Below are 26,708 nucleotides of genomic sequence, written 5' to 3' on the forward strand. Positions count from 1 at the left end.
TAACTAACTGCTAACACACCTTGTTCCATTCTCCTACTTCTGAAAAATTCTCATTATCTTCTACACCTCACATCATCTTCAACCAAGCCAACATTCCCTTGAAAGCTCATCGTTCACCTTATATACATTTACAGATACCCAAACTCTCCAGAGGGAAGAACACATCTCTTCTAAGAGATGAATATGTTCCTTATTAGAGAGTGTGCTAAATTTGTTTTTATGGACCCTCATTAATTATACAATGGCACAAATAAGAGACAAATTGGAGAGAAAAGGAAGAAAGAAAAAAGTGATACTTATCAGTCCCAAACCCAAGGAGTTTTCTTCAACAAAGCCTTTGTGCTCCCTAGTAAAGATGATGAAGTTGTTGCCATTTGCATGGCCTCTTACTGATCTCAGTGCCCAGCCATTGTAGGATTTGTTATTATCATAGATGGCAACAGAATATAAATGCAGAAACTCGTATTCTCATAAAATCATCAAAAAATAAGGACAGAAATTGGAGGAAAATTATTATGGAATTATTTCACCTTTGACCTCAAGCACAGAACTATGATTCAGTACCCACATTTTTTGTAGCCATTTCACTTTCTTTTTGTTTCTATGTTTTTGCATATGGGTGGTAAAGAGATGGATCTCTGCCTACCAAGTGCTTTAAAGATGAAAAGTGTTCATTATCTGACTATCGTTAGATACCATTTGGCCTTGTGTATTTTTAAAGGAATATTAGTGAAGGTCATCAGCCACAATATTTGCACATGGAATTGAATACCCACCCATCAAATTCATGACTTCAGCTTCATTAGTACCGTTCTACCCAAATGAATTAACCTACTTCAAATAAATAGTGATGGTCTTTCAAAGATGGATGACTTATTTCTAAGGGACTCTTACAAGAATCTCATTATAAAATGAAAGGATATTATTGTTGGCATAAGAGCAATGTTTGACTTCAAATAAATCAATAACTTTCTTTAGTGTCATCAAAATAGACACATAAAATGTTAAAGTGAAAGAAGGAATTAAATAAGAAAACAAATTGACATACAAACGGCTATTTTCCTTATACTAAATTATTTTCTTAGTACTTTGGCTTCCCTAGGTTCCCTCTGGATCAATTAGCTCACCAGCATCATCATAATGGATACTGCAAATATCCAAACTAAAGTTCTATTCTCCCTTCCAGGATCTGTCGCGGAGATCTGTGAATAAACAAGTCAAAAATCAAGTGAGGTTTTGTTTTTTCTTTAATATTTTCTCTTTTTTCTCCCTAGCATCCTTGGCTGCCAGACATATGTTTGGTTCAGTGTGCGAGGGGGAACAGACAAAACAGTACCAATTGTATCATCTTTGAAATCAACAAATTTCTGATCGGTCTTGAGCTGGTACAGGAGAGGCAACTGCATCTGGAAACCAATGTTTTCAAGCTGGAAGATGATACCAACTGCTCTGTGTCATCAATAGAAGAGGACTTCCTCACAGCATCAGAGCACTTAGAGGATGAAAGTGAGGTGGATGAATACAAAAATGGTAAAAGTTACCCAACAGTACCATATTCACCCAACTGAACTAACATACTTCACATAAATGATGAGGATCTTGATTCCAAGGGATTCCTATAAGGATGGAGTTATAAACTGAGCAGGAAAAAATCTCCCTTAAGTCTTAGAGATTCTGAGCATGTTACTTTGATTTTCTCTTCATAGAAAGCATGCTTCTGATGAGAGGAAGTATTGAAATGAGAATGCCAATAAATTAATATAATAGAATGAGACAATTCTCTTTTATTGAAGTTAAGGGAAATAGGTTAAGTATGAGTTAGTATTGTTTATGGTGGCAACTATAAAATGGTATGTTGTCTTGAACCACAAGCTTCATCTTTTAAAAAGTCACCAGGGAGATCTTTATGGCCCTGTTTTCCCCATCTCTCAATCCTCCCACCCTTGACTACCCACAATAGCTATAAATGTTAGTGTCAAGAAGTTTGCGAGTCCCCTCAATTTCTGACTCTTTACAGAGATTAGCCCTGAATCTTTCATGGAATAAAATTTAAGAATATTAGCAACAGCTTCTGGGCCTCCCTTCTATGAGAAGGAGGAAATATAAGAAAGGAAAGGTTCCTGAGGGCCTGATGAGAAAGGAGGCACATTCTTGACTATTGATTTCTCAATAGTTTCTGTAACCACAAATAATAAATCCTAATATTTCCTGCTATTCATTGAAGAAAACCCCAGAGGCTGTTGAGGTTCTGATATTGTTAAAGTCTACTGCCTCATGGGCATTATTTTTGTTCATATCCTTGAAAAAAATGACAACTTGATATTCAAAATAAGGATGATTCCATTTTCTTTTCTTTAGGTTATGAAAATGCAAATATCTCAGTCAATGTTTCAGAAAGTAAAAAGTCCAAAGGAGCTACACAAGGGGATCTGAATTGCAAAAAGGGCAAATTACGTTATACTTTTGAAGAAAATTATATTTGCAAAGATAATGCCATTTCACATAAATCTCCAAGGTATTTGGAAGGAACATTGAGGAAAGCAGCAGAAATTATTTTGCCAAGTACAGACCAATTGACTCAGCAACTGAAACAGAAAGGTGACATTTCTGGGGAAGAGGGACCAATCACTAGCAATTTTGCAGAAAACTCTAAAGGTTCAGTGGAAAGTTTTCATGCCTTGCAGGCTCTGGATAAGAGACATTTGGATAGAATGGTTAAGGAAGAACTAATATCTGTATGTGATACCATCTTAAAACAAAATGGAAGCCCAGATCCTGAAGAGAATCTGAAGAAAGAAGAACAATCTCATCTTCATGTACAAGATGAAGGCAAAACAACTGGCGAATATGCAACAAATCTGGCAGAATCTGTCCTGCAAGATGCATTTATTAGGCTGTCCCAATCTCAACCAACATGTCCTATGAAAGCTGTGGCAAATATCCCTACTGAAAAGGCTTTGGTTTCAGAAAACTGCACTGCAGAAGACCTAGAGTTTCCCAGGTCATGGCAGGAACTTCCAAAAATAGTCATTGTTCAGAGTCCAGACAGTGGTGAAGCTGTATCTGAATGGCCTGGGACCAATCCTCCAAACCTCAACCACTGGACACCATCTGATCCCTCAGCTGAAATTTCAGGTGATCTTCAGGAAGAGAAGTTCACCAAACCTCCCCAGAGTGCTCTAGAAGTAGCTCTGGCTTGTGCTGCTACTGTCATTGGGACTATTTCCAGTCCTCAGGCCACTGAAAGATTCAGATTAGAGCAAGAAACCACAGTGCCTAATGGTCAAATGCCAGAGAATGAGGAGCTTCAAAGACAAGCCTCCCCAGTACTTCAGGACACCACAAGCATGGAATATTCATTTCCATCAGCATTGTGTGGGATGACACAGGTGGCCAGTGCCGTTGCTGTCTGTGGCCTTGGAGAAACGCAAGAAGATAAGTATCCTGTGGCATCAAGTGGCCTCTTGTCTGCAGCAGAAGCCTCAGCAGCTGTCACCCTCCATGGTAGCATAGCCATGGGCAGTAACATGGAGACGTTGAACAAAAGCATTGCAGAGGCCCTTCTCAAGGAAGTGTCCATGGTTCTGACCAAGCCTAATGCCTACAGCAGCACTGGAAACTTCGTGGAGTCGATGAATAGAAGGATTATTGAAACCGTGGCCAGGCCTCAAATCTCTTGCTTAGACAAAATCTTTGAGGATAAACTAGCAGAGGATTTATCCAATGTTATCCTGAGACATTCACTTGAGGAAGCTAATCGAAAAAAGAAAATGATCGACCCTGAGGTCCCTGGGGATCCGGACATGGATACCCAGGACATCCTTGTGGAGACTGTAAATGAGCTGCTTTTCAATGTGATGTATTTCACTTTTAAGAAGATGAGCAATACCACACAGTTCAGTGAGCATCCCCCCATCTTTTCTAAGGAGAACAACAGATGGAGAGGAACAGAAATAGACCATCAGCTAACAGAAACAGCAGCTAGTCAAACAGCCCTAAGAGCTTCTGACTACTCTAACAGCAGCACAATTAATAATCTGTACAATGCTGGTGCTGTCAAAGAGCCTGTAGATGTCACATATCCAAAGATGGATAATAATAGCAGAAGAATGGCAAACATTTTTGAAAGCCCCATGCGTCAATCAGAATTGCCTTTTAATAACAATGTCCATAATTCATTGGCTACAAAAACATCTCCTAAGAAAAGATATCCAAAACAAATCACTGGAGATTACCCTAATCAGAGGCTCAGTCACAATAGGAATGGACTCAGATCCCTTTCAGATCCGTTACCAGGCAGTGGGATGCAAGAACTGATGTGTGCTGAATATACCATCAACCCAGACACTCGAGAAAGATGCAAGCATGACAGTCTCCTCAGTAGTGACGTTCAAGCTAATCTGTCTCCATTGGCAAGCAACTCTTTGCTCCCATCCCAGCCTATGCTACAAGTTAAACATTCAACAGATAACTACTGTGTGATAGACTTTGCTGAAGAATTAGCAGAAACTGTTGTCTCCATGGCAACAGAAATAGCTGCAATCTGCCTGGATAATTCCAATGGAAAGCAACCCTGGTTTTGTGCCTGGAAAAGGGGAAATGAATATCTGATGGCACCAAGCTTGTCCTGCCGAACCCTGAAAAGAAAGAAGGAAACCCAGGCTAGTGGATCCCTTGTCAGGAAGCATAAACCCCCTCGACTGAGTGAGATAAAAAGAAAAACTGATGAGCACCCTGAACTCAAAGAGAGGCTAATGAACAGGGTCGTGGACGAGTCTATAAATCTCGATGACGTCCCAGACTCCGTCAACATCTTTGCGAATGAAGTAGCTGCCAAGATTATGAACCTGACAGAGTTTTCCATGGTAGATGGAATCTGGCAAGCTCAGAATCATCCTCGAAACAGGTTACTAGGGGAAAGGTTGAATCGTGTGAAAGCATCTAGCTGCGAAAGCATCCCAGAAGAGGATTCAGATTCCCGAGGATTTGTAAGCAGCCTGGGCTTAATGAATACCTTGAGTCAGCCAGTTAGCAGAGCCAGCTCTGTCTCCAAACAGTCCAGCTGTGAGAGCATTACAGATGAGTTCTCCAGGTTCATGGTGAATCAAATGGAAAATGAAGGGAGGGGATTCGATTTACTGCTGGATTACTATGCCGGCAGGAATGCAAGTACTATCATGACCTCGGCGCTTCAGCAGGTGTCTCGAAAGAATGGCCACCTTAGTGTGAAGCCCAGCTGTCCCTCGAAGCAATCCAGCACAGAGAGCATAACTGAAGAGTTCTATAGGTACATGCTAAGGGACCTCGACAGAGAGAGCAAAGATAGTATATCCTCCAACAGAAGCAGCCGAGACTGGGGCACCAGTTTGTTCCCACCTTCTCCACGGTCCCCATTTTGTTATAGACAGTTCTCTGTGCCAGAGAGTAAGTCCTCTTGTGCCAAGCTAACAGTGAGTGCTCCAGTCAAGGCAAACTCTCTGGATGGCTTTGCTCAGAATGGCCAGCAAGACTGCTTAAGCGTTCAACCAGTCAGCAATGTGTCTTCATCAGGCCTTTGCAAGTCTGACTCTTGTTTATATCAGAGAGGGAGGACGGACCAGATCACAAGCATGTTAATTCATGAGACGTGGACAAACTCAATTCAAGCCCTTATGCAAAAAAATAAAATCATAGCAGATGAGACAGAAGGGACAGATGCTGATCCTGTTTCTAGGGGTTCTTCCTGTCACAGAAAAGGGTATGGTAGCAGATTAGGTGCAAGCACTGAGGAGAATGGAAACATTCTGCTGGTGGTTCGTCAGGATCCTTCTGCTTGCACAAATAAAGACTCAGTAACAGAAAACAGACACCTTCCCACTCTAGCTCCAGACCAAGCAGCTCCTCCCTCGGAACAAACACACGTAGACTTTAAAAAAGAGCATTTCTCCAGCCATGTTTCGGGACTAGGGAGTCATACAGATCCATCCCCTTGTTTGAGGGAAGTACCCTTGATTCAGATTGAAAGTGATCAAAGGGATGATCTCATTGAAGAATCAGAAGCCATTCTTTCCCAAAATATCGGCACCGGGGAAGCAAAAGACGACAACGTGAACAAAGAAAAAGACCCTGAAATGGACAGTGGCAGAAACACAGCTGCAAGCTCCATCACAAACAACAGGTGAGTGGAGAATGTTCTGTGTACATATCATGTACATAGACTAGCCTTTATAGTAAAGATCATTTCACCATAGTAAATGTTAGAAATAAGAGAGGATTCAAAGAATTATCTGGTCTAGATTCCTTACCTTAAGGCAGGGAATGCCTTCTTTTCCCCATCTCATAGATCAAACAATTGAGACCCTGGGGGCTTGTCAATTCCTATCATAACTTTCTTTAAAGATTTACCACATATCCAGAAAAGTATTAAATATTAGCCCATTTCAATCAATATTCCTTTCCCCCCCAATGACTGAAGTCTTTGAAAGTAAGAAATGGCAAAAAAAAAAAAAAAATGTCCTTTTAAAAGCATATAATAACTGGACAGATGACTTCAAGTTAAATAATCATAGAGTTCTTCTAATAGAAAGACTTTAGAATGCAAGAAGTCAAAAGTCGTCTAGTCCAAAATCTTATTTAAGAAAAAAGGTTATCCTTCTACATTATTTCCTGAATACTTCCAAGGACGTAAACTCCCTATGTCATGTGGCAGCTCTGAACATAAACGTTTTCTTTTCATCGAACTAAAATTGGACTCTTTGTAATTTCCATAAACTGATCCTACTTCATGCCTTCTGTATCAAACTAAGTCTAGCATGGCTATCCTTCAGATCCTCCAACACTGGGACTAGCTCCTTAAGTCTCTCAGAATAAAAATCCACAATGATTCTTATTCTTCATGGAACTTGGTTTCAAGTACTCTCCTCACCCCTCTTTTGAATGTACCAGTTAGTCAAGGTCCTTCTAAAATCTCATACCCAGAATTAAACATAATAATGCAGATGAGGTTTAACCAAAAAAAGAATACTAGGACTCACTTATTCTATTAATATAGGCTAAGAGAAAATTAGCGATCTAATTTAGTCTTTTTATGGTTGTGGATAATTCACTGCTAAAAAAAATAAAAAAATAAGAGAATACTTTTGTAGTCTCTTGTGGATTGCATATAGCACAAAAATGACTTTAAAATCACACATCCCAATAGACAGGTTGAAAAACGTCCTAATCAAATATTACCATTCTTGAAAATATTCCTTCATAAGCGGGGAAGGAAGGGAGGAAGGGAAGACTTTCTATTTTTCTAATTCTTCTTGTGTCCTTACAACCAGATTTCTTCTAGATTTGGTTTCTTTTTGTTTCATATAAGGACAATTTTATTCTTCTTTATATATGAGTAAACTGTGGTGCCCAAGGATATAAAACTAGTGTGGAAAGGGAGATTCTGAACCCAAGGCTTCCTAATTATAAGTCCAACAATGTTAACTGCTATCCCATGTTACTTCTCAGTTTGGGAAAGGCATAAGTAAATGGTTCTTCTGAAACAGAACTATGTGTTTCTAAGTCTATGACTTACAGGTTTGGAATTCTTTTAAAAAAAACTCAGAATATTTTGAATGATGGACATGGTTTTGGATTTATAAAAAGATTTCTTTACCAGGATGAAGAATAACTATTCTCTTATCAAAAGAGGGCAGAACTTACAGCAATGTAGATAGATATGCCTAGTGTGGTGTCAACAAGAATAAAAAAAAAAGGAAGGGGTAAATTCAGGAGATAATTTCGAAGGAAAAAATGAATGGAAAAGTCAAAGAAAATATTAAAATTACTACCTGAGGGAAAGAAAGATTAACAGAGCCCAACATAGAGATAAACATTTGGAAAAATGACTAAGTTCAGGATAAGGCTGGAGATATGAGGGGAAATGGGAATATTAGACTTTTGAATATTAAAATGATACCATGATATCCAAGTGAAAATGTCAACCAGAGATATAGGGCTAGAGCTCAAGTGAAAAATTAAGACCATTTTGAGAGTTGTTCACCGGAGGTAACAAATGAGATCATGACAATGGACCTTGAGAGATTGCAGCAGCCGAAGGCAGCAGAAAGAATATTCAATCCCCAGTGAAAAACCCCAGTCATTAATAAATGTGCAGCTCTGGGCAATGTCCCACTCCAATGTCCAATTTCTTTATCAGTAAAAATCCTTGTCTTGGAATAAATATCTTTTTCCTTCCAGCTCTTATATTCTCTGATTACGGAATAATCTGTAAATATTTGGGTCAATTACCACTATTAAATATTTGCTGCCTTTGAGAGACAGTATACTATTCTCTAGAAGTATACAAAGTGCTGGAATGGGGAGGGAGCCACAAAGGAAAGATGAAGGTTAAAGGTGGGGAAGAGAGAGAGAAGCTAGAAAATAAGAAAAACAACTAATAGAATCATAAAAATCTAAAAAATGAAATGGCATGCAAGGTAAAGATGGGGTGGTTTTGTTTTGTTTAATTGTAAAAGGCTGGTAAACTTTCTCAAAACCCTTCAGAGAGAGAAAAGGATGAAGACAGAAAGAAAGAGGATGGATTTGGTAAAATGGAGGTCAGTAATGGCCTTCCATAGATCAATTTCAGTAGGATAATGGGACCAGAAACCATGTAATCAATCTGAGCATTAAGATGGAAAAGTAACAGTGTGGTGGAGTGTGGAAAGTAAATTTTCTCAGGTTTCAAAGGACTAGGGTTCAAATGTTGGCTTTACTAATTATTAGCTCCATGATCTTCAACTATGAGTTTAAATTTCATTATACTTAAACTGAGAGTTGAATTAGACCATAGGATCATTGGTTTGGAGCTTAGAAGCTTTCAAGTCAGATTTCTTTCATTATATAAATGAGGAAACTAAGGGACATAGAAGAGAAGTCATTTGCCTAGGATCATATCACTAGGATTTAGCTGAAGTAAGATTTGAACTCAGTAAGATGTTCAAGATTCCAAGTCCAGGGTCCTATTTACTACATTAAACAAGTTCTAAGCCTATGAAATCTAATGTGATAGTTTTGTTCAAAGTCTGGAAAAAATGGGGTTCAGGATAAATGCTCCAGTATTTCCATGAATCAATGGTCTTATCAATATTGGTACTCAGTTCACATGACAACTAATCAATGCCTTTTTAATTTATGTGATTGTTCCATAATTACTGTTATATAAATATATCTTAGAATATCTACCAAGGATGCTAGAGGCTTTCCTCTAGGACATTTAACATTTCCCATGCACCAGTATAATACTCAGGCTCCTGTTTTCCTTCATTATTGTCATATGATCATCCCATCTTCTTTTTTTATCATATAGTTTTTGAATAATATTCTTTAAATTTCCTCTTCGTGCAAGACACCATCATGCACTAGCTTATGTGTGTCCATCCTGGAGCTGTCCACTTCTTCTGGACCCCTCATATTTTTTTATTTTACAGCATCACAGGAATAATACTGGTATTAAAAAGAGGCTTTATGATTCAAGGAGCAGCTTGGAATATCTGCTACAAAGTATTTATTCTGGAAAGGAAAAGAGTTACTATTTTCTTGAGAAATGTAGGTTATGTTAAATTAAAATGCTGAGTTGGAGAAGACACTAGAGAACTTTTCTATAATGCTTTCAGCTGCATAATTCCAACTATGGAAGAATTTGCCTTTATAAAAATTATTTTAGCTGATATTCTAGGTATATTATATAATTGTATAAAAAGCATTCACATTGATTAAAAATTAATGGGTATATATGGCAAAGTCGGAAATCATACATTAAAAGGAACATGGAAATTGCAGCCACAATATATATTGAACTCAGTTGAATTAGAGCATATTAAATTAGAATGGAATGAATTGAATTGAATTTTTAGATGTAGTTAATATTCAGTGAATAAGCATTTAGTAAGAGCTTAGTATGTGGCAGACCACAAAATCTATAAGAAATACTGAAAATACAAAAAAAAAAAAAAGGCAAAAACAACTTATGCCTATAAGAAAAATCACCATCTCCTAGGGCTTACAATATATAAATAACTAGGTACAAACAAGATAACGTACAGAGTTAAATGGAAAATTATCTTAGAGAGGAAGGAACTAGTGAAGTCACCAGGGCAGGCCTCCTGAAGAGGATAGGACTTGAGATGAGACTTGAATGATGCCAGGGAATCTAAGAAGTACAGAGGAAGGGGCAGAATATTCCAGGAATGGAGGACAGACATTGAAAAGGTACAGAAATGGTAGACAGGGTATCATATTCAATTAATCCAGTGCAGTTGGATTACAGAGTATGAAGGGAGTAAAGTGTAAAAAGTTTGAAATGATACGGAGTCAGAATATAAATATCCTTAAATGCCAAATACAGAACTTTATGTTTTATCCTGGAATTTATAGGAAGTCTTTGGAATTTAGTCATTTTGTTTTGTTTTGTTTTGTTTTTTTAGGGGGAGGATGGCCAGTCCTATGTTTTAGACAAATAACTTTGACAACTAATTAAAAAATAGACTTAAATGGGAGTTACTTGAGTCAGGAGGACCAATTAAAAGACTCTTGCAATAATCTAGGCAATTCTACATCCAGAAAAAGGGAGAGGGGACTGAGTGTGGATCACAACAGTATTTCACTTTTTTGTTGTTTGCTTGTTTTTTTTTCTCATTTTTTATCTAATTTTTCTTCTGCAACATGAAAAATGTAAAAATATGTTTTAAAGAATTGAACTACTTAACCTATATTGGATAGAGGGAAGGGAGAAAAAATTTGGAACACAAGGATTTAGAAAGGTGAATGTTGAAAACTATTTTTGCATTTTGAAAATAAAAAATTATTTTTTAAAATAGTCTAGACAAGAGATGATGAGAACTTAAACCAATCTGATGGCTTTGTGAGTGGAGGGTAGAGACTTATTCAGGAAATGTTGTGAAGAAGGGAGAAATGATAAGTTTTGGCAATGGCTTGAATATACAGAATGAGAGTGTTGAAAATAATGCTGAGGTTGTGAGCCTAGGTGATTGGAAGGATGATCCTCACAATAATAATAGAGAAATGTGGAAGAACAGATTTAAGGAGACAGTAAGTTCTGGTTTTGACATTATGAGTTTGAGATCCCTACAGAACATTCTTTTGGACATTACCAAATTGTAGCATGGAATGCTAGACTGGAAATCAGGAGAGAGATTGGGGCTGGATATATAGATCTGAATAGATAATCACTGAACCCATGGGAGCAGATGAGATCACCAAATGTGGTAGTAGATAGACAATGGCATAACTGAGTAAAAATTCTTGACCTAGGACTTCATGGACTTCTCCATGCCTAGAATTCAGAGTGTCCAGAAATTTCAGTGTGGAAAAATAAATATTTTTACTAATAGCTAAGTGAAACTTAACATTATGAATTAAAAAATAAACAATTATTCTGAGAAAGATTTAATAGGTTTTAACATACTTCCAAAGACGTTAGTGACAAAACATTGAAACCCCCTGGTAAAGAGTTAGAGAGTATTAATAGGAGGGAAAGACAAATCCATGCAAATAATCCAAATCCCAAGTAGCAAATGAAAGTAATCAGAAGCTAAGCCATTCATCTTCTCTCCTCTTTCATGTCTCTTTCCTGGAGCTTGTTGTCCACACTATTTGCTTTAATGTGGTTTATGTTTCTCACTGAGGCAGAATTCTAGAAATACAAAAAGTACCCTTTTAGAGGGAGTCAGGTCTTCCAAGTATGCTAAGTGAGCAATAATGTTCAATATAGACAGAAGGTTTTTAAACCAGAATTTTCTTTTCATTGGTATCTTCCTCTGAGAAATCTAGAGTGAATTAAGTGGTAGGTTTACTAGAATGAGAAAATCCCCAGGATTCTCAAGGGCAAGGGATCAGCCATATCTTGCACACAAGGTTATCAGGACAGAATTTTGAATGTCAAAATCGAAGTTAACTACAAAATAAAATTCAATATAAAATTCACTTGAGTCAGACAGGAAAACAAGTTGGCACTTAGCAAAATCTGCATTGCAGAGTTTTTCATAAAAGGGAGAGATTTCTTTACTTTTTTGTGGATAAATGTATTGTGAAATTTACCTTATTCTTAATGAAAACTGCAGAATGAAGTCAGAACATATGGCAATATAGTTCACTTTCTGAAATAAGAGCAGGTTACTGAGATCTATCATTCACCACAGGCTTAGTACAAAGCTCTGGACTGAATAGAGGGCTGGGGGCTTTGCCCCAAGCATCAAAATTTAGAAGATATTTGAGAGAATTTAATTTAGCATCTAAATTAGCTCAAGAATAATGAGTTAAAATAGGAAATTACAGATGGTGTAACCCAGAAGAGCTCCTCCTTAGTCTAGCTCCATTCTGTTCCCTTCCTTCTGCCTACCCAGCAATGATCTGAGAGTCTTTCCCCTTCCCCAGAGGGATACACAAAATCTTGAAGATCTTTTTTGCTCCTTGCCCCAGGCACTAAAATTTCAAGTTATGGTTGTTTGTTTAAAAGACCCACCAGATTTTGCGAAACACACCTTATGTTTAACAAGACTTAGGATTTGTTTATTCTTTATTTAGCTCATGAGTTCTTATTGAGAAGTAAATCTTTAGATGAAGTAAATGGGCTGATAAAACCTAGTGCAAATTCTTTTCTAATCATAACTTATGAATTCTTTAGAAATACTGAGAACTATGAATCAATCAGTAAATATTCATGGAACATCTTTGTGTACAACACTGGGATACTACAGATACAGTTTATAAAATAGGTTCCCTGACCTCATGGAGGTCATTACTTAGAAAAACAAGACTAATACAGAGGAAAACATTATAAACCCCTAAGATGGTAAAGTATGTGATGCAGACAGATCCTCACCACAAGCATCCATGGAAAAAACACTAATAATTTGTAATCTGCATTAATGGAGAGAATAATAAATTAATTACTCGCATTTACATTGTACTTGAAGGTTTCAAAGTATTTTATAAATACTGTTTCATTTTATTCTTACAACATCCCCAAGAGATGAGTGCTATTATTACCCCTATTTTACAGATAAAGAACTGAGGCAGACAGAGTTTAAGTGACTTGCCCAGGCTCACACTAATTGGGCTAGGTTTGAACTCAAATCTTTCTGAGTCCAAGTTTAGAGGGAATAACGACTGAGTTTACATGAGGGCATTCTGTCCACTGTGTCACCTAGCTAGTGGAAAAAAATTCACCTTGATGTGCTAATAAGTCCACTAAAATATCATTTTTCACAAAGAAATGAACAAAACTACTCATTTTTTTTGAAACGTCCAATGCTTTGGAAAGTTATTACTCTTTTTAATTATTTAGAAAAAAAATTCTGAAGTACACCCAGACTGATAAATTATCTTTTGGTCAGAGTTATCAACTTTAAATGTTGAGTTTGAATTTTATAATTAATATGAAAAGCTCAGAGTATGTTTCTCCCAATAACATAAAGTAGTGACAATTTATAATGTGTCAACCCAGACAGTCCCCTTGGGCTTCATGGAAATTTCAACTTGGTGGCTGTTGTCTCAGTAACATCTTGTGTTTCACAGTGCTGACCTTAATACTGAAAATGCTCCTGACCTTGAAATGCCAGTGGAAGTCCGAGCCCCGGAGGAGTCCCTGAATCCTCACAGCAGCAGTGATGAGAGCACAGGCAGCTGGTCACAGCTGGTCAATGACGAGGATAACCCTGATGACACAAGTAGCTATTTGCAGCTCAGTGAGAGATCCATGAGGTATCTGCTTTTGGTTTCAGTTCCTTGGGAAACATGGACTTATGTCAAGATCCACATTCAAGATGTAGCCCTTATATGTATGTGTGTGTGTGTATGTGTGTGTACATACAAGATGAAGACTATCTGATGAAAATCTAAAACAAACACCAAAAATAAGTTTCCTCCAGTATCTATACAATGAAGAAGAGTTTACCTTTTGTAATATCTTCTAAAGTACCTTATATCTTGTCATGACCTCAGGGACTACAAGAGCTACCTTTGTTTTCTGTGAAGGGTTATAACTAGTTTGCTGGATGCCAAATACTGTGAATTATGTCCCAGTCATTCATCAGGCAGGTAGTACAACTAAGTAGAGCACTGAGCCTGGAGTCAGGAAGCCTCATCTTTCTGAGTTCAAATCCAGTCTCAGACACTTACTAGCTGTGTAAGCCTGGGCAAGTCACTTCACTCTGCCTCAGTGGAAATAGCAAGACACTTTAGTATTTTTGCCAAAAAAAAAAAAAAAAAAATGAGATCACAAAGAGTCAGATGTGACTGAAACAAATGAATAACAAGAACATCCATCAGGAAACAATTCACATTGTTTGATATCCAGGTAACTAGTTATAGTTCTCTATGTATATGTGCATATATATATATACATATATATATACTATACATACTACACACGCATATGTGTGAATACATACATATAGAAAGAGAACGAGGGAGGGAAGGAGGGAGGGAGGGAAAAAAGAGAGAGATACAAAGAGAGGGGGGGAGCGAGAGAGACAGAAACACAGAGAGACACAGAGACAGTACAGAGGGCACTTCTGATTTTAATACTTTCTTCCTTAATCCTTTACATTTCAGAGGGAACACAGACTGGGTTTACATGAGGCAAGTGCTTCTTAACTATACTGTACATTGTTTGACCTAGTTTCCCTCCCCTCTTCCTTTGAGTATCATTGGGACAGAAAAATTAGAGAAGATGTTAAAGATAAAGCTTTGAAGGAAACAGACTCTTGGATTATCTAAAGCTTTACAATACATTCTTCTGCAAGGTAGGAAAAAAAAAGGAAAATGAGCAAGTTTTATAATTGAAGCAGTCACCCACAACTTCACAATCTGCCTCCATATTTCTTGGCTACCCTACAGACAAAACACAGGCTTTCATAGAACACTAACTAGATTGTAACTCAAAGATATCTAATCTGGATCACACCGATAATACAAACTACCCAAATATTATGTGCATTGTGCCTAAACTTCAAAATCTTTAAAGAAAATGATTATGTGTGAAGTTGGCAAGAATGGCTGAGCAGTTGAGGTAATGGGCTAGACACAAAAATGACAGCTGTGTTTCCAACCTGAGATTCCTTCCAATCCATGAAGTTCATATCGTAAGTAGCACCATAACACTGGAGAGGCACAATTTCCATAGTTGGTATCTTAGTGCCCATCAGGGAATACCTTATCCCACTTGGCAATTACTCTTTGAAAACCTTATTTGCAACCTTAGAAAACCTTAGAAAATACAGAAGGTATGAGAAAGCTAAGTGGGTTTAATGAAACTGGATTGGTTCCATTTCACAAGTACAGATAGAGCGTTAAAAGTTTGGCTCAAATATACTGTTTTTCAATAAGTATATGCTGGGCTCATAGATACACCATATGGTGATTGTGTAACCTCTGTGGATTATGCAATATCTGCTACCTCCTTTTCCAAGGCATAAAAAGGGCACAGGTATTTTCTAAGATACCAATGATAAAGCTATACCACCTTGATCCTACCAGTTTCTCCTTCGGTGTTGTCACTTCTCATGAAAACAGTGGACCAGAGAGTCTCATCCTTTGTAACTCCCCATGGGAAAATCCCCACCAAACTGCTAAGGGTGAATATTTGATACACTACATTCTGTGAGAATTCAGATAAAATTCCCTTTGAGCCCAGAAGGTTACTGCCTGCAAGTGTTCAAATATTTCCTTCCTGCATCATGTTCAGAGGTATCCAAATCTCTGTAAATGTACCTAGGACATCTCTAACTGCTTATTGATAAGACCTTCTAAAACACACACACACACACACACACACACACACACACACACACACACACACACACACTACCCTTAATACCTGTATTTTATATCTATTTTTCCTGTGCTTAGAGATGTAAGCTTACTAGCTTGTTGGGTTTTTTTTGTTTTTTTTTTTTCATTGTGGACATATCTAATTGAGGGAAGCCAAGGTCAGAGCAGTAATCCCTCTCTTGTCCCCAGGGAAGCTTCTCAGAAGGTACCAAATCAAAATGTTGGCAATGTGGCCAAATGGTGGAGATTGGCATTAATTTAAATATTAATATTTAAATTTTTGCTTTGTCAGCAATGGCAACAGTAGTACCACTAGCAGTCTTGGCATTATGGATCTGGAAATTTATCAGGAAAACATGCCCTCTTCTCCCATGATTAAGTAAGTAGCTTCAAAACTGAACTGATGTTAAAAAAAACACTACTGTAATTTCATCTGAAAACCCATTTATGTCATCCAAGATGCACTTAACCATGGATTTAGCCATGTCCACGCTTATTCTAACCACACTCTTTGTTAATGGGAAAATGCATTTAAACTTCCATTTGGGGAGCAAGAGTATAAGGTTAGAATTGGGTCCTCCTTCACCACCACCTGCTTTCTGGCAACATAGCTTAAAAGAGGTTTCATATCTCTAGCTTATAATATAAATGTTTTGGACAAATGTAATCCATACAATCAGAGGTTTCTCTTTATTCTCTGTAGTGTCACATATACAGAAGCATAAGTCCATTTAAATTGGGCCAAGCCAAATCAGTGTTCTTCACAAGAATCTGGTTTTCCCTTTACTTGCTTCTGGTATATCCCTCCCAAGTGTGCCTTCAAATACCAGTCTGTTGCTACAAAAGGAGATGTGTGAGTACCTGCCCAATGATTCTGCTACCTTAAAACATGAGGATACCTAAATCTATATGCAGCACGATACAGTAGAATAAAAGAACATTTAGAAACATGATGCAAGAAATTTTGGAGAAAAAAATCCAAGTAATACCAGAGCAACACGGGTCAGAATGAGTTCCCAAACCTGCAGCTGGTCCTCCCATCAACTGAAATAAATGTCATCTATTGTGAGATGGCCATATGTCCACTTACTATTCACGGACAACTAGAGCTCCAGAAATAATAAAGAGCAGAATAAAAATAACATTTCTTCATGACCTATTTCTCCTAAAACAGTTTTGAAGAATCAGGTGATCAGATCTTTGTTACTTGGAGGATCAATCTTAAGTTGTTAGCAACTTAGACTTGCCATTTAAACCTCTTCCTGCTTCCTCCCAGACATTAAGTTGGAATATGGGCAGACACCTAATCATGTTTCATCTGTTGTCAGGAAGGAGAGCTTAGGAAAATTCCCTTGACCTCAATTTAATTCTTTCCTGAGCAAACATTCCTTTACCTAGCTTTCCTCTTGTAGCTTAGCTCAGTGGGCCTGGAACTCTAAATCCTGGATTCTGGGGATTCAGAGGTCACTAAGGGACTTGGAATCTCTTGGCTTCACAACAAAAACTGCACTATATTCTTTTTCCTAAATATCATTTGCAAAGGGGCATTGATGTTAGGGAACATCATTCTTCTTTAAACAATTAAGCATTAATCAAAGGACAAAGTGTTCAGTTTCAGGTTATCAGCTGAAGTCTATTAGTTATAGAAAAGACAGGGAAATGTTCTGTAATCAATAAGAATTACATTTTCCCATGAGCCTTTGGCATTCTCAGGTTCTAACCAAGAAAGACAAAGAATAAACAAAGCCCTACACACTCACTCAAATCTTGAGCTGAGCCATACTGGCATTAGTCAATTAATAAGCATTTTAAAAGCCCTTATTATGTGTCAGCCACTGAAATAAGCAATGGAATTTTACCCTGATAAATGCCACTGATTTTTGCAATTTAGACTCTGCAATCCTTTGATTGTCTTTTCCCCTTTTTAGATAAAAGAAAGAAATATTTTCCAAATTGCAATGTAATTCTTCCTTTCTTTTTTCCATGCAATAGAAGAAGCAGATTATGCCAAGGGAACATATGTACCTTTGGGTATTTGGTCAGCAAAAATGAATTACACAAACAAAAAGCCTCAGTCACAGAAAAAAAGAAAAAAATAACTACAAAAATACAAATTAAAAATTCCGTTTTCCAAACAACATTTGTAGAAAGCAGATAGAAAAGAGGGAAAAGCATTTCTTACAATATCATATCCTAAAGCATGGTTTTTTTCCAATTTCATTTTCCCCAGGTGGTAAAATGTTTGCTAATAGTACAGTATTTTATCCTTGCTATCTAGGGTAGCTTTCCTTGATCAAATGAGATTCATAGGCTCTTCTCAATCTTCCCAGTGATTACTGTAATGTAATAATAATACCAATTCATATTTCTATAGTTGCTTAAATTTTTCAATACACTTTCTTCAACGCAATCCTGGGAAACAGGGTGAATTTCATCACCACCACTTTACAGCTAAGACAAAGAAGAGAAAAGTGAGAAAGCTGTGATCATAGCTAGGAAGTGTCAAAGTCAGTTTCCAAAGCTTGGTCTCTTTCCATTAAACCATTCTGCCTCTCACAAAAATGACAGAATTTAGAGTTGAAAGGGCTCAACAACAACAACAACAACAAAAAAAAAAAAAAAAAAAGGGGAAAGGAAATTCATCATTTCATCTTCTATTGGCTATCTCATTCTTCCTATATATTACCAACAGCATGTTATTTTTTCCCCTAAAGTGAACTAGTAGAAGAAAAGGAATGCCTTAAAGAACCATCAGAAAACATAGAGGGTAAGACAAAGGACCAAAATTTGACAAAAAAAAATTGGCTATATTTTTTGCCACTGAAAACCTGATAAATTTGTGCTTGTGTCTTTATTCAGAGTGTACTTCTAAACTGTCTATGGGAACAGCCAGCTGCCAAAGGAACCTCTTGGTGATAAACTTTGATCTGGAACCTGAATGTCCTGATACAGAACTTCGTGCCACACTACAATGGATAGCAGCCTCAGAACTTGGAATTTCTACCATCTACTTTAAGAAATCTCAGGAAAACAGAGTTGAAAAGGTATTTTCCCCCAAAAAATGTGTCTCAATAACACCAGAAATATAGGGGAAGCTTAGTAAGTATATTATCTTAGCCTTGGATATTTTAATCATCCATCAGAATGTAGAATCAAAATGGTACTTAGTTTTTTTAGCTAATTTACTTACTTTATGAAAGAGGAATGTGAGGTTTCCAAGAGGTGAAGGATGACAAAGACCATATCATCTTTATTTTTTCATTCCCCAGAATCTCACATAGAGACTCATATAGAGTTAGGTTCAATAAATTGAATAGGTCTTTATGAGGTCACACAGTAATTAGCAGCAAAACCAAATCTAAACCCAGGTTATCTGAGTTTAAATTCACTATGGTTTCCAACATGCCATCCTAATTTACTCATGTGAGAAACTTTATATGTTTAAGAAGGACTACAGTTCATTTTATCCCTTGATTCCAAAACTGGCCAGTTCTGAAAAATCTTTTTTCTTGTCTCTGTCAGTTTAGTGTCTGGCATAGTGCAATAATTAATAAATAGTTGTTGAATTGAATCGAATTATCCTACTCCAAAGTGCTACATTCCCCATTACATCATGAAAGATATCTTAATCTCTTTCATCATGGGACATATAAAACTTACAAGAGATCACAACTTCCCATGATATTTTTAAAGGACATGATTCAATTTTCCATTAAATGAGAAGACTGAGAATCTCTTGTTATAGATGTGCTTATTAAGAACAGCATTCAGAACACTCAAATTTGTCAAAGCCTACTCCTGAAAGAAAAAAATTTTTTAATTCACAAGCAGAAAATTGTTATATATGAGAAGACTTTTGCAGGATCTCAGATGTGTTGTTCCTCCTTGGTAGAAAGGAGATCACAAAGCTGAGAAATACATCTTTAGCCAGAGGAATCTAAAACTGAAATTCCTCTAATACCAGGTTCTACAGGATTTGCACTAAGACAATACTATAATATAGAGTCAATAATGTGCATCACAAGATCCCACATATCAAATGTACTGATTAGTTCTTGAAAACACATTAAGAGATTGTTGATATTATTTTACAGAAAAATTATTTGCAATTAATTAGGCTTAACTTCCAGGATATCTCAAAAAGGAAAAAAATACATTAGTAGTTAATTGCTAACATTAAAATACACAATACAAAAAATTAACATTATTTTTCTCCCACCTCTGTTTCCTATTCTTCCCCACCATCTGTCTTAACTCTAATGGTTTAACCCTTTCTATACTACTTACTAGCTCCAGATGGGAAAAGTAACAGGATTATAAGATTAATACTAGACCAAAATAAGAATTTTCTTACTGATGTTTAGTATCTCCTCAACCCCATGATTAACATTGATCTCTTCCAGTACCCAGTGTTCCCACAATGCTCCCATGCTTTCCTTAATCTCTTTTTTCTTTTCCTGCATGATCCACACTTTTCATACTCTCTTTCTCCTATCAATTTATGCCTTCTGGCTTCCAATCTCCTTGGGCTGTAACCTGATTTTACAATGACAGATAAATTGGTTAGTGAATTTTCTTCAAAACTCCAACCCTCAAGTATCTGTCTATCTTCCTGGAGAAGTATAGTCCAGTGTAGAAGAGCAATCCAATCATGCCATCTATGCCTGGTCTAAGAACCAAATTGAGGGAACTGAAGACTGTACAGTAAGAATGTGTGCTCATTCCTCCCCCAGGATCACTTGTCTGAAGAATAAATATGAACAAACTGGATCGTTGTTTCTTTAAAGCCCTAATTCCCCAATTAGCCCTGAGCAAACCTGCAATAGCAAAAAAGAAGTATAAAATTCATCACCTTTTTTTTTTAAAGAAAGCACAGTTTTAATCATGATAATTTTTTAATGATGCAATGGAAAATTCTAATTGAGGCTGTGTCTCTCATATACTTCTGCTATCATCTCCACAAAAGCAATTGTCCCTTTAGCAAGCAGATAAACAATATCACAATTTATTCACTTAGGACCATCTCTCCAAAGTATTTTATTCTCAAACATGTTAGGGGTTGAGACTGTCATTTTTAAAGAGTTCCCCAGAGCCTATCGTGGCAAAATTCCTAGGAAGAAATCTTTGGGATCAGAAAGATGAAGTCATTTGCCTAAGATAATACAGGTAGAAAGTGTCTTAGTGACTTTTAATTCATCATTCTTTCCATTGCACAATGAACTGCATATAGTAGCTCAAAAAATCATCAGCTATTACTTGTATTGCAAGTGTTATAATAACTAAGTCTATCAAAATGCCCAAATAAGAGAGTTCTTGGCATTCTTCATCATTCAGCAGTGCATTTTAGGACCTCATTAATTCTGATTGTTTTTTAATTATGTGAGTTATTAAATGGCCATTGTCAGGTACCAAGGGAGGGAAAGGAGAACATTATCACTTGCTATCACAGATGTGTTACAGAAGGGCAACAGCTCCTCATTAGTTCCTCTCAGCTCTGATAAGGTGGCAGAAATTTCTAAGCCAAAGTCAGAAAGGTCATTTTCATGTAACTAACTCCCTTTGGGTATTCTTCTCATTGTCTTTTTCATCTTGGCTTTTAACTCCCTGTCAAACTGTCTTTTCCAATTTAAGTATTGTTCTACTTGGCAAGGAAAACAGAAGTAAAATAATAGTTGAGTAGAAAATGGAGTCCTTGATTTAGAGCTAGAAAAAATCTCAGGGGCCTTCTAGTCCAAAAGGGTTAAATGACTTGCCTTAGATTACCTGGGTAGTAATTTTTAGAAGTTGGATCTGAACTCAGGTCCTAAGGGTGATGCATGTAAGTGATGGATCAAGGTCCTCTTACTACAAATATAGTTTACTCTTTCTACCATTGTCCATTACCATCATGGCATCCAGAATGAGTATTAGTCCTAGTTTTTTTTCTGCTCCAAATTGCTTTAAAATAAAAAATAAAAATAAAAATTGTTGGTTTTTTTTATAATGCCTTATTAATCTTGAATACTCTTTTAATAGGAGAATGTTATTTTTTTCTATTAATTCTCTAGTATCTTCTCTTGCTTCTTTTTTATCTCCCATCTAATCATTTAAGATTGTTGATGAGTTCCCCTTTAAATCTTCCTTAATCACTAGACAAAGCCCCTTTTTCTTTCTCTTTATAATTGTTTCTTTTTTGTACCTTCAGCTTTAGGCTGACTTTCCTCACAGGGCAAAGAGTCCTATCTCTCTAATACTGGATAGGAAATAGAAAGAGGTCAGTGGAACAGAGAATGCAAAATGAGACTGATTATGACTGCTTTGAAGATAAAGTCAATCAAATTAATACTTGGTAAATAGTGGGTTTTAATTAATAAAAAAAGATTCACCTCAATCAATATTTTACCAAACATAATTTATTTGAGATGTTTATGGGAAGATTATTTTGTATGCACTTCTAAAAAAAGATATATTTCCCTGCTCTTTCCACGTATATTATCTGAAAATCATAAACATAATTTAGATTATATTCAGTCATGTTTTCAAATGGCAACATACTAAAAAAGCAGTTATCAGTTTTGGATTCTTCAAACAGTGCATCCCACTGATCAAAAGCTTCAAAAAGAATAGAACTTTTCTTATATACAATACCATACTTCAATTGCAAGTATAAATTATATGCCAGTAAAATATTTATTAAGGGTTAGAATTGGGCTTGCAAATGGCATGTTGCTCTCCATGATTGTTTGACAAAATATTTACTCTTAAGTATTCAGATGCTGCTACACATACAGATACCTGATTAATTATTGATTGTGACACTGGAAGGCAGGAAAAACCATGATTTTCATTTTTTTAATACAGAAAAAAGATAAGATCAGGTGCCTGCTAAGCAAATAAAAATACCAGAGCATAGCAATGGGCAGATGTCATGAAAGATTTGAAGAGCACAATAGAGCAACAAGATCATTGGCTATAAGAATGATCACAAAGTGTCCTTGACTTCACATCCTGACTCCTCATAATCGCTTATGTTATCTTCGTTTTTACAAAAGAAATCAGGAAACCTTTCTGTTTATCAGTTTGCAGGTGTTTCAAGGTTAGAGCTGTGCAAGATTAACCACTGTAGTCTACTAAGCTCATTATTTTTAGTTGTGTGCTGGCACAGTCTTGAAATCTGCCATGTCAGGAAATCAGCTTGGATTCAGGGACCTTGGGAGGAAATCAAAGACCAAGTCTTTCATTCCAAAAGCCTCTGTAAAATAGCAGAATGAGAGCGACATATTTCAAGTTCACAAAGTATTTAAGTTTACAAAAGGCATTCCACATAACCCTGACACAAAGACTTTTTTATTTTAAATACTTAGATTTTATAAAATTCGATAAAAAAAATAGTATTTCAAAACATTTAGTCACCAAAAGTACATAGTTATCAAAAAGTTGCACCATTTACTTGGCATCTCAGTCATGCTCAACTTTCTATGCTTCATCTATATTGGTATCTCCATTTTCTTCAATGTTTTTCCAATTCATACTGGTGTCTGCCCTACTTTTGTTTTCTCTCTCTTCCTTGGGTTTGGGTTCTGGCTTTGGAGTTGTGACAGGTGAAGCAGATAACGGCTGATTTCCTCAGTGTTTCATTCTTAACCTTAGTCTTAGGTCACTTTAGTATCTCTTTTACCCTTAGATATGTTTTCCATATATGAATTTGTGATATATTATTATTCCCATGTTACAGATGGGGAAACTGAATGAAGCTCAGAAATGTAAATGATTTACCCATATTTACTCAACAAATGCCAAGACAAAGACTTTAATACAAGCTTTCTGACCCCAGATTCAGTGTTCTATTACACTGAATAACTTCATCAATCAATATTAAGTCATTTGGAAAAATGAAATGTAATAGCAAATGGTGCAATGACCTTTCCATGGTTCTAGGCTACCAGCACAATCCTGTTTTCATAGCAAGCCATCAGAACACAACACAAGTTGGGGAAAGTTCTCCAACACTAATGTTTTTTCCTTTCTAAACTCTTCCTCTACACCTCCCACTATTTACAAGTAATGATCCATAGGAAGGAGTTGATTTCTTTAAGATACTAGATACATAGATAGATAAAGGTAGATAAATAAATTAATGAATAGATAGATAAATGAGCATTTAAATAGATGAATGAATAAATAAATGGAAATATAAACAGATATAATGCTGATTAAATAACAGATAAATAAACAGACATTTATGCTTTTATTAAGGGAAGTGCTTAAGGCATAGCTGAAACTACAGACAGTGGACTAGACTATTATGGGGAAAAGTGAATTAATTTTCATTTATATATATATATATGTATATATATATATATATACACACACACACACACACACACACACACACACATACATATATATATATATATATATATATACACACACATATACATACATACTCATGCTATAATCCCACTGGCATACTAAGACATGTCACATGTCACCAAAGCAGATTGGGACAACGTATTCTCTTTAGGTCTCATTAAATTCCATAATATTCTTTCCCTCCCCCCCTCCTTCTCTCTCTTTTTTTCTTTTTCTCTGCTCCCATCTGTCTGTCTGTCTTTGCAACAGCAAAAGTGAATTACAGGGACATTTAGAAACCCAATCAAATAAAGAATTTAGGTGATTTTCACAACTTTCTCTTTGTAACTATAGCTATCTGGAACAATCTTTTGAATTTGATTTTTACGTATGGAAAAGAGAAATAACAAAAAATAGAAAAGACCAAACTCATAGTTATATCTGTTCTCGTGTAATGCTTTCATAGATCAAAGAAGATCCAATAAATAGTTGAACCTAATGTTCTGCTTCATTGCAGTTCCTGGATGTTGTGCAGCTAGTTCATCAGAAAGCCTGGAAGGTGGGTGACATATTTCATGCAGTGGTCCAATATTGCAAGCTGCATGAGGAGAGAAAGGAGCTGAAACCAAGCCTCTTTGATTGGCTCCTGGAGTTGGGATAAAGCAGCTATCTCTATAAAGTCTTTTCATCTTTTATTCTAGCTTAAGTTACAGTGGTTTGTGCAATGCTATAAGTTTTTCCATAATATTAACAGAATTATTAAAAAAGATGTTCCTAAAGTTTGTTACACACAGATATGCTCAAAAGAATAAAGAAATAAAATTTAAAAGTTTTTATTCATCATTAGAACCTGTGGGCGAGTTTTGATATATTGTGCTTTAGAACATACTGTATCAAAAGGGAATCTCGTCTTTGCTCTGATATATATATATATGTAAGCTTGTGAATAGGCTTGAACCAAATGAAGATTGCTGTGGCTACATATTTTTATAATAAAATATCATGTGGAATACATTTACATGAGTCAACTGAAAATTAATATTGGTCAAAAAATTCTGTAAACAATGTTATCAATTTCATGTAACTTTTAGATGGTAGTTATTCAAACAATAATCAAATCACAGGAATGAATGCTTAAGAAATGATGGCAGAAATTCTAGGTTCCAATTAGACTCAAAGGGCATCGAGGTGCCATGGTGGGTAGAGCACTAGGCTTACAATCAGAAGACTCATCCTTCCTGAATTCAAATCTGGGCACATCACTTCAGACTGTTTACTTCAGTTTCCTCATCTGGAAAATGAAATGACAGAATCCTTGCCAAGAAAGCCCCAAATGGAGTTACACAAAGTCAAATATGTCTGAAACAACTGAATAACAAAATTAGACCTAAAATATTCTCTTTCAGATCTATCTCAGTGGACCTGACCCAAAATATGCTTATACTGAAATACTTCTGTTTCTTTAGTGTAATCTACCAACAATTGCTGCCCTTCCTCTAAAGCAATATAATTATAAATATAATTTCTCTAATTATAAAAATGCTAATCTTTCAGAGTAAAATATTGACTCCTCTAAATAACTTGACATTCTAATTGAATAATTTGAAGAACTTACTAAAAAAAATGTTTTAAGGAAATCACCTCACAGCTTCATTTTATTTTGACCTCTGAATTTAGTGACTCATTTTGAATATGAATGATTTTGGAAATTATGCCATATCATATTGATTCCAAGATATTTATGTGACTGAAGTAACATCATATGCTAACAATGACATGACCAAATTGTAGCATGCACTCATTCATTCATCTGACTTTGCCAAAAAGACTAGCAATGAATTTGGGATTTAAAAAAAAAAAAAATTCTTGCTGTCTTTAGAAAGTTTAGAAAACAGATTTGCTACCATGGAAAACAACAGTGATGATCTTCCCACAGTAATGTTATTATACAACAAGGCTGCTGTCTCTGCTCTATCAATATAAAAGCAAAATATTGCCTATATTTTATTTTCATGCTCAAAGTTTCTCAAAAAAATTCTTAAAATATTCTCCTTTATACTAAATATTTTTTGCAGAGTCTGAAATTTCTGAATTTGCTGATATTAAAATTTAAAATAAAGGATGAAAAAAGAACCATATAATCAAAATTATCACCCCAAGATCTATTTCTATCCAAGCCCATTTTGAAATGGCCAAAAAAGATTCCCTGCCTGCCATTCTTTCTCCAAGCATATTCTCCTTGGCTAAACAAGCATTGAAGGCCCATCCAATGGTCCCCAATGATTCAGATCATGGAATTCACACTATGTCCAAAGTTCAACTCAAAATTAAACCAAACATATTTTGTCCAAACCAAAAGTATTTTGTCATGTGAAACACAAACAGGTGTTTTTATTTTTCAGACTAATCCTTAATAATTGTATGTAGCCTTTATTGTGATAGAATAAATGTTTACTTATCTTACAAAGCACAAATTACATGACTGGACTGTAAAAGTGTGATGCTGTTAAATATGTTGTATTTAATGTTGCAAATTAATCAGAAATAAATTTAAGTTACAGAATTTA

The 26,708-nt window shown here is 36.0% G+C and overlaps 1 protein-coding gene across 3 annotated transcripts in view; it reads left to right on the forward strand.

The window, feature by feature from the left end:
• Positions 1–26,708, forward strand: part of SPHKAP (SPHK1 interactor, AKAP domain containing) — a 151,035-nt gene extending 124,327 nt beyond the window's left edge. Inside the window, exons 6-12 of one of the 3 annotated variants that reach the window (XM_074298488.1) lie at positions 1,275–1,530; positions 2,359–6,157; positions 13,555–13,740; positions 16,103–16,189; positions 18,525–18,577; positions 18,670–18,854; positions 24,659–26,708. In XM_074298488.1, the coding sequence (XP_074154589.1) occupies positions 1,275–1,530; positions 2,359–6,157; positions 13,555–13,740; positions 16,103–16,189; positions 18,525–18,577; positions 18,670–18,854; positions 24,659–24,802 (4,710 nt within the window). In that variant the 3' untranslated portion in view covers positions 24,803–26,708. Of the gene's footprint in view, positions 1–1,274; positions 1,531–2,358; positions 6,158–13,554; positions 13,741–14,592; positions 15,875–16,102; positions 16,190–18,524; positions 18,578–18,669; positions 18,855–24,658 lie in introns of those variants that run through there. The other 2 variants (XM_074298489.1, XM_074298490.1) reach the window with 2 other exon arrangements.

This window comes from Sminthopsis crassicaudata, chromosome 3 (assembly GCF_048593235.1).
Source record: "Sminthopsis crassicaudata isolate SCR6 chromosome 3, ASM4859323v1, whole genome shotgun sequence".
NCBI lineage: Eukaryota > Metazoa > Chordata > Mammalia > Dasyuromorphia > Dasyuridae > Sminthopsis > Sminthopsis crassicaudata.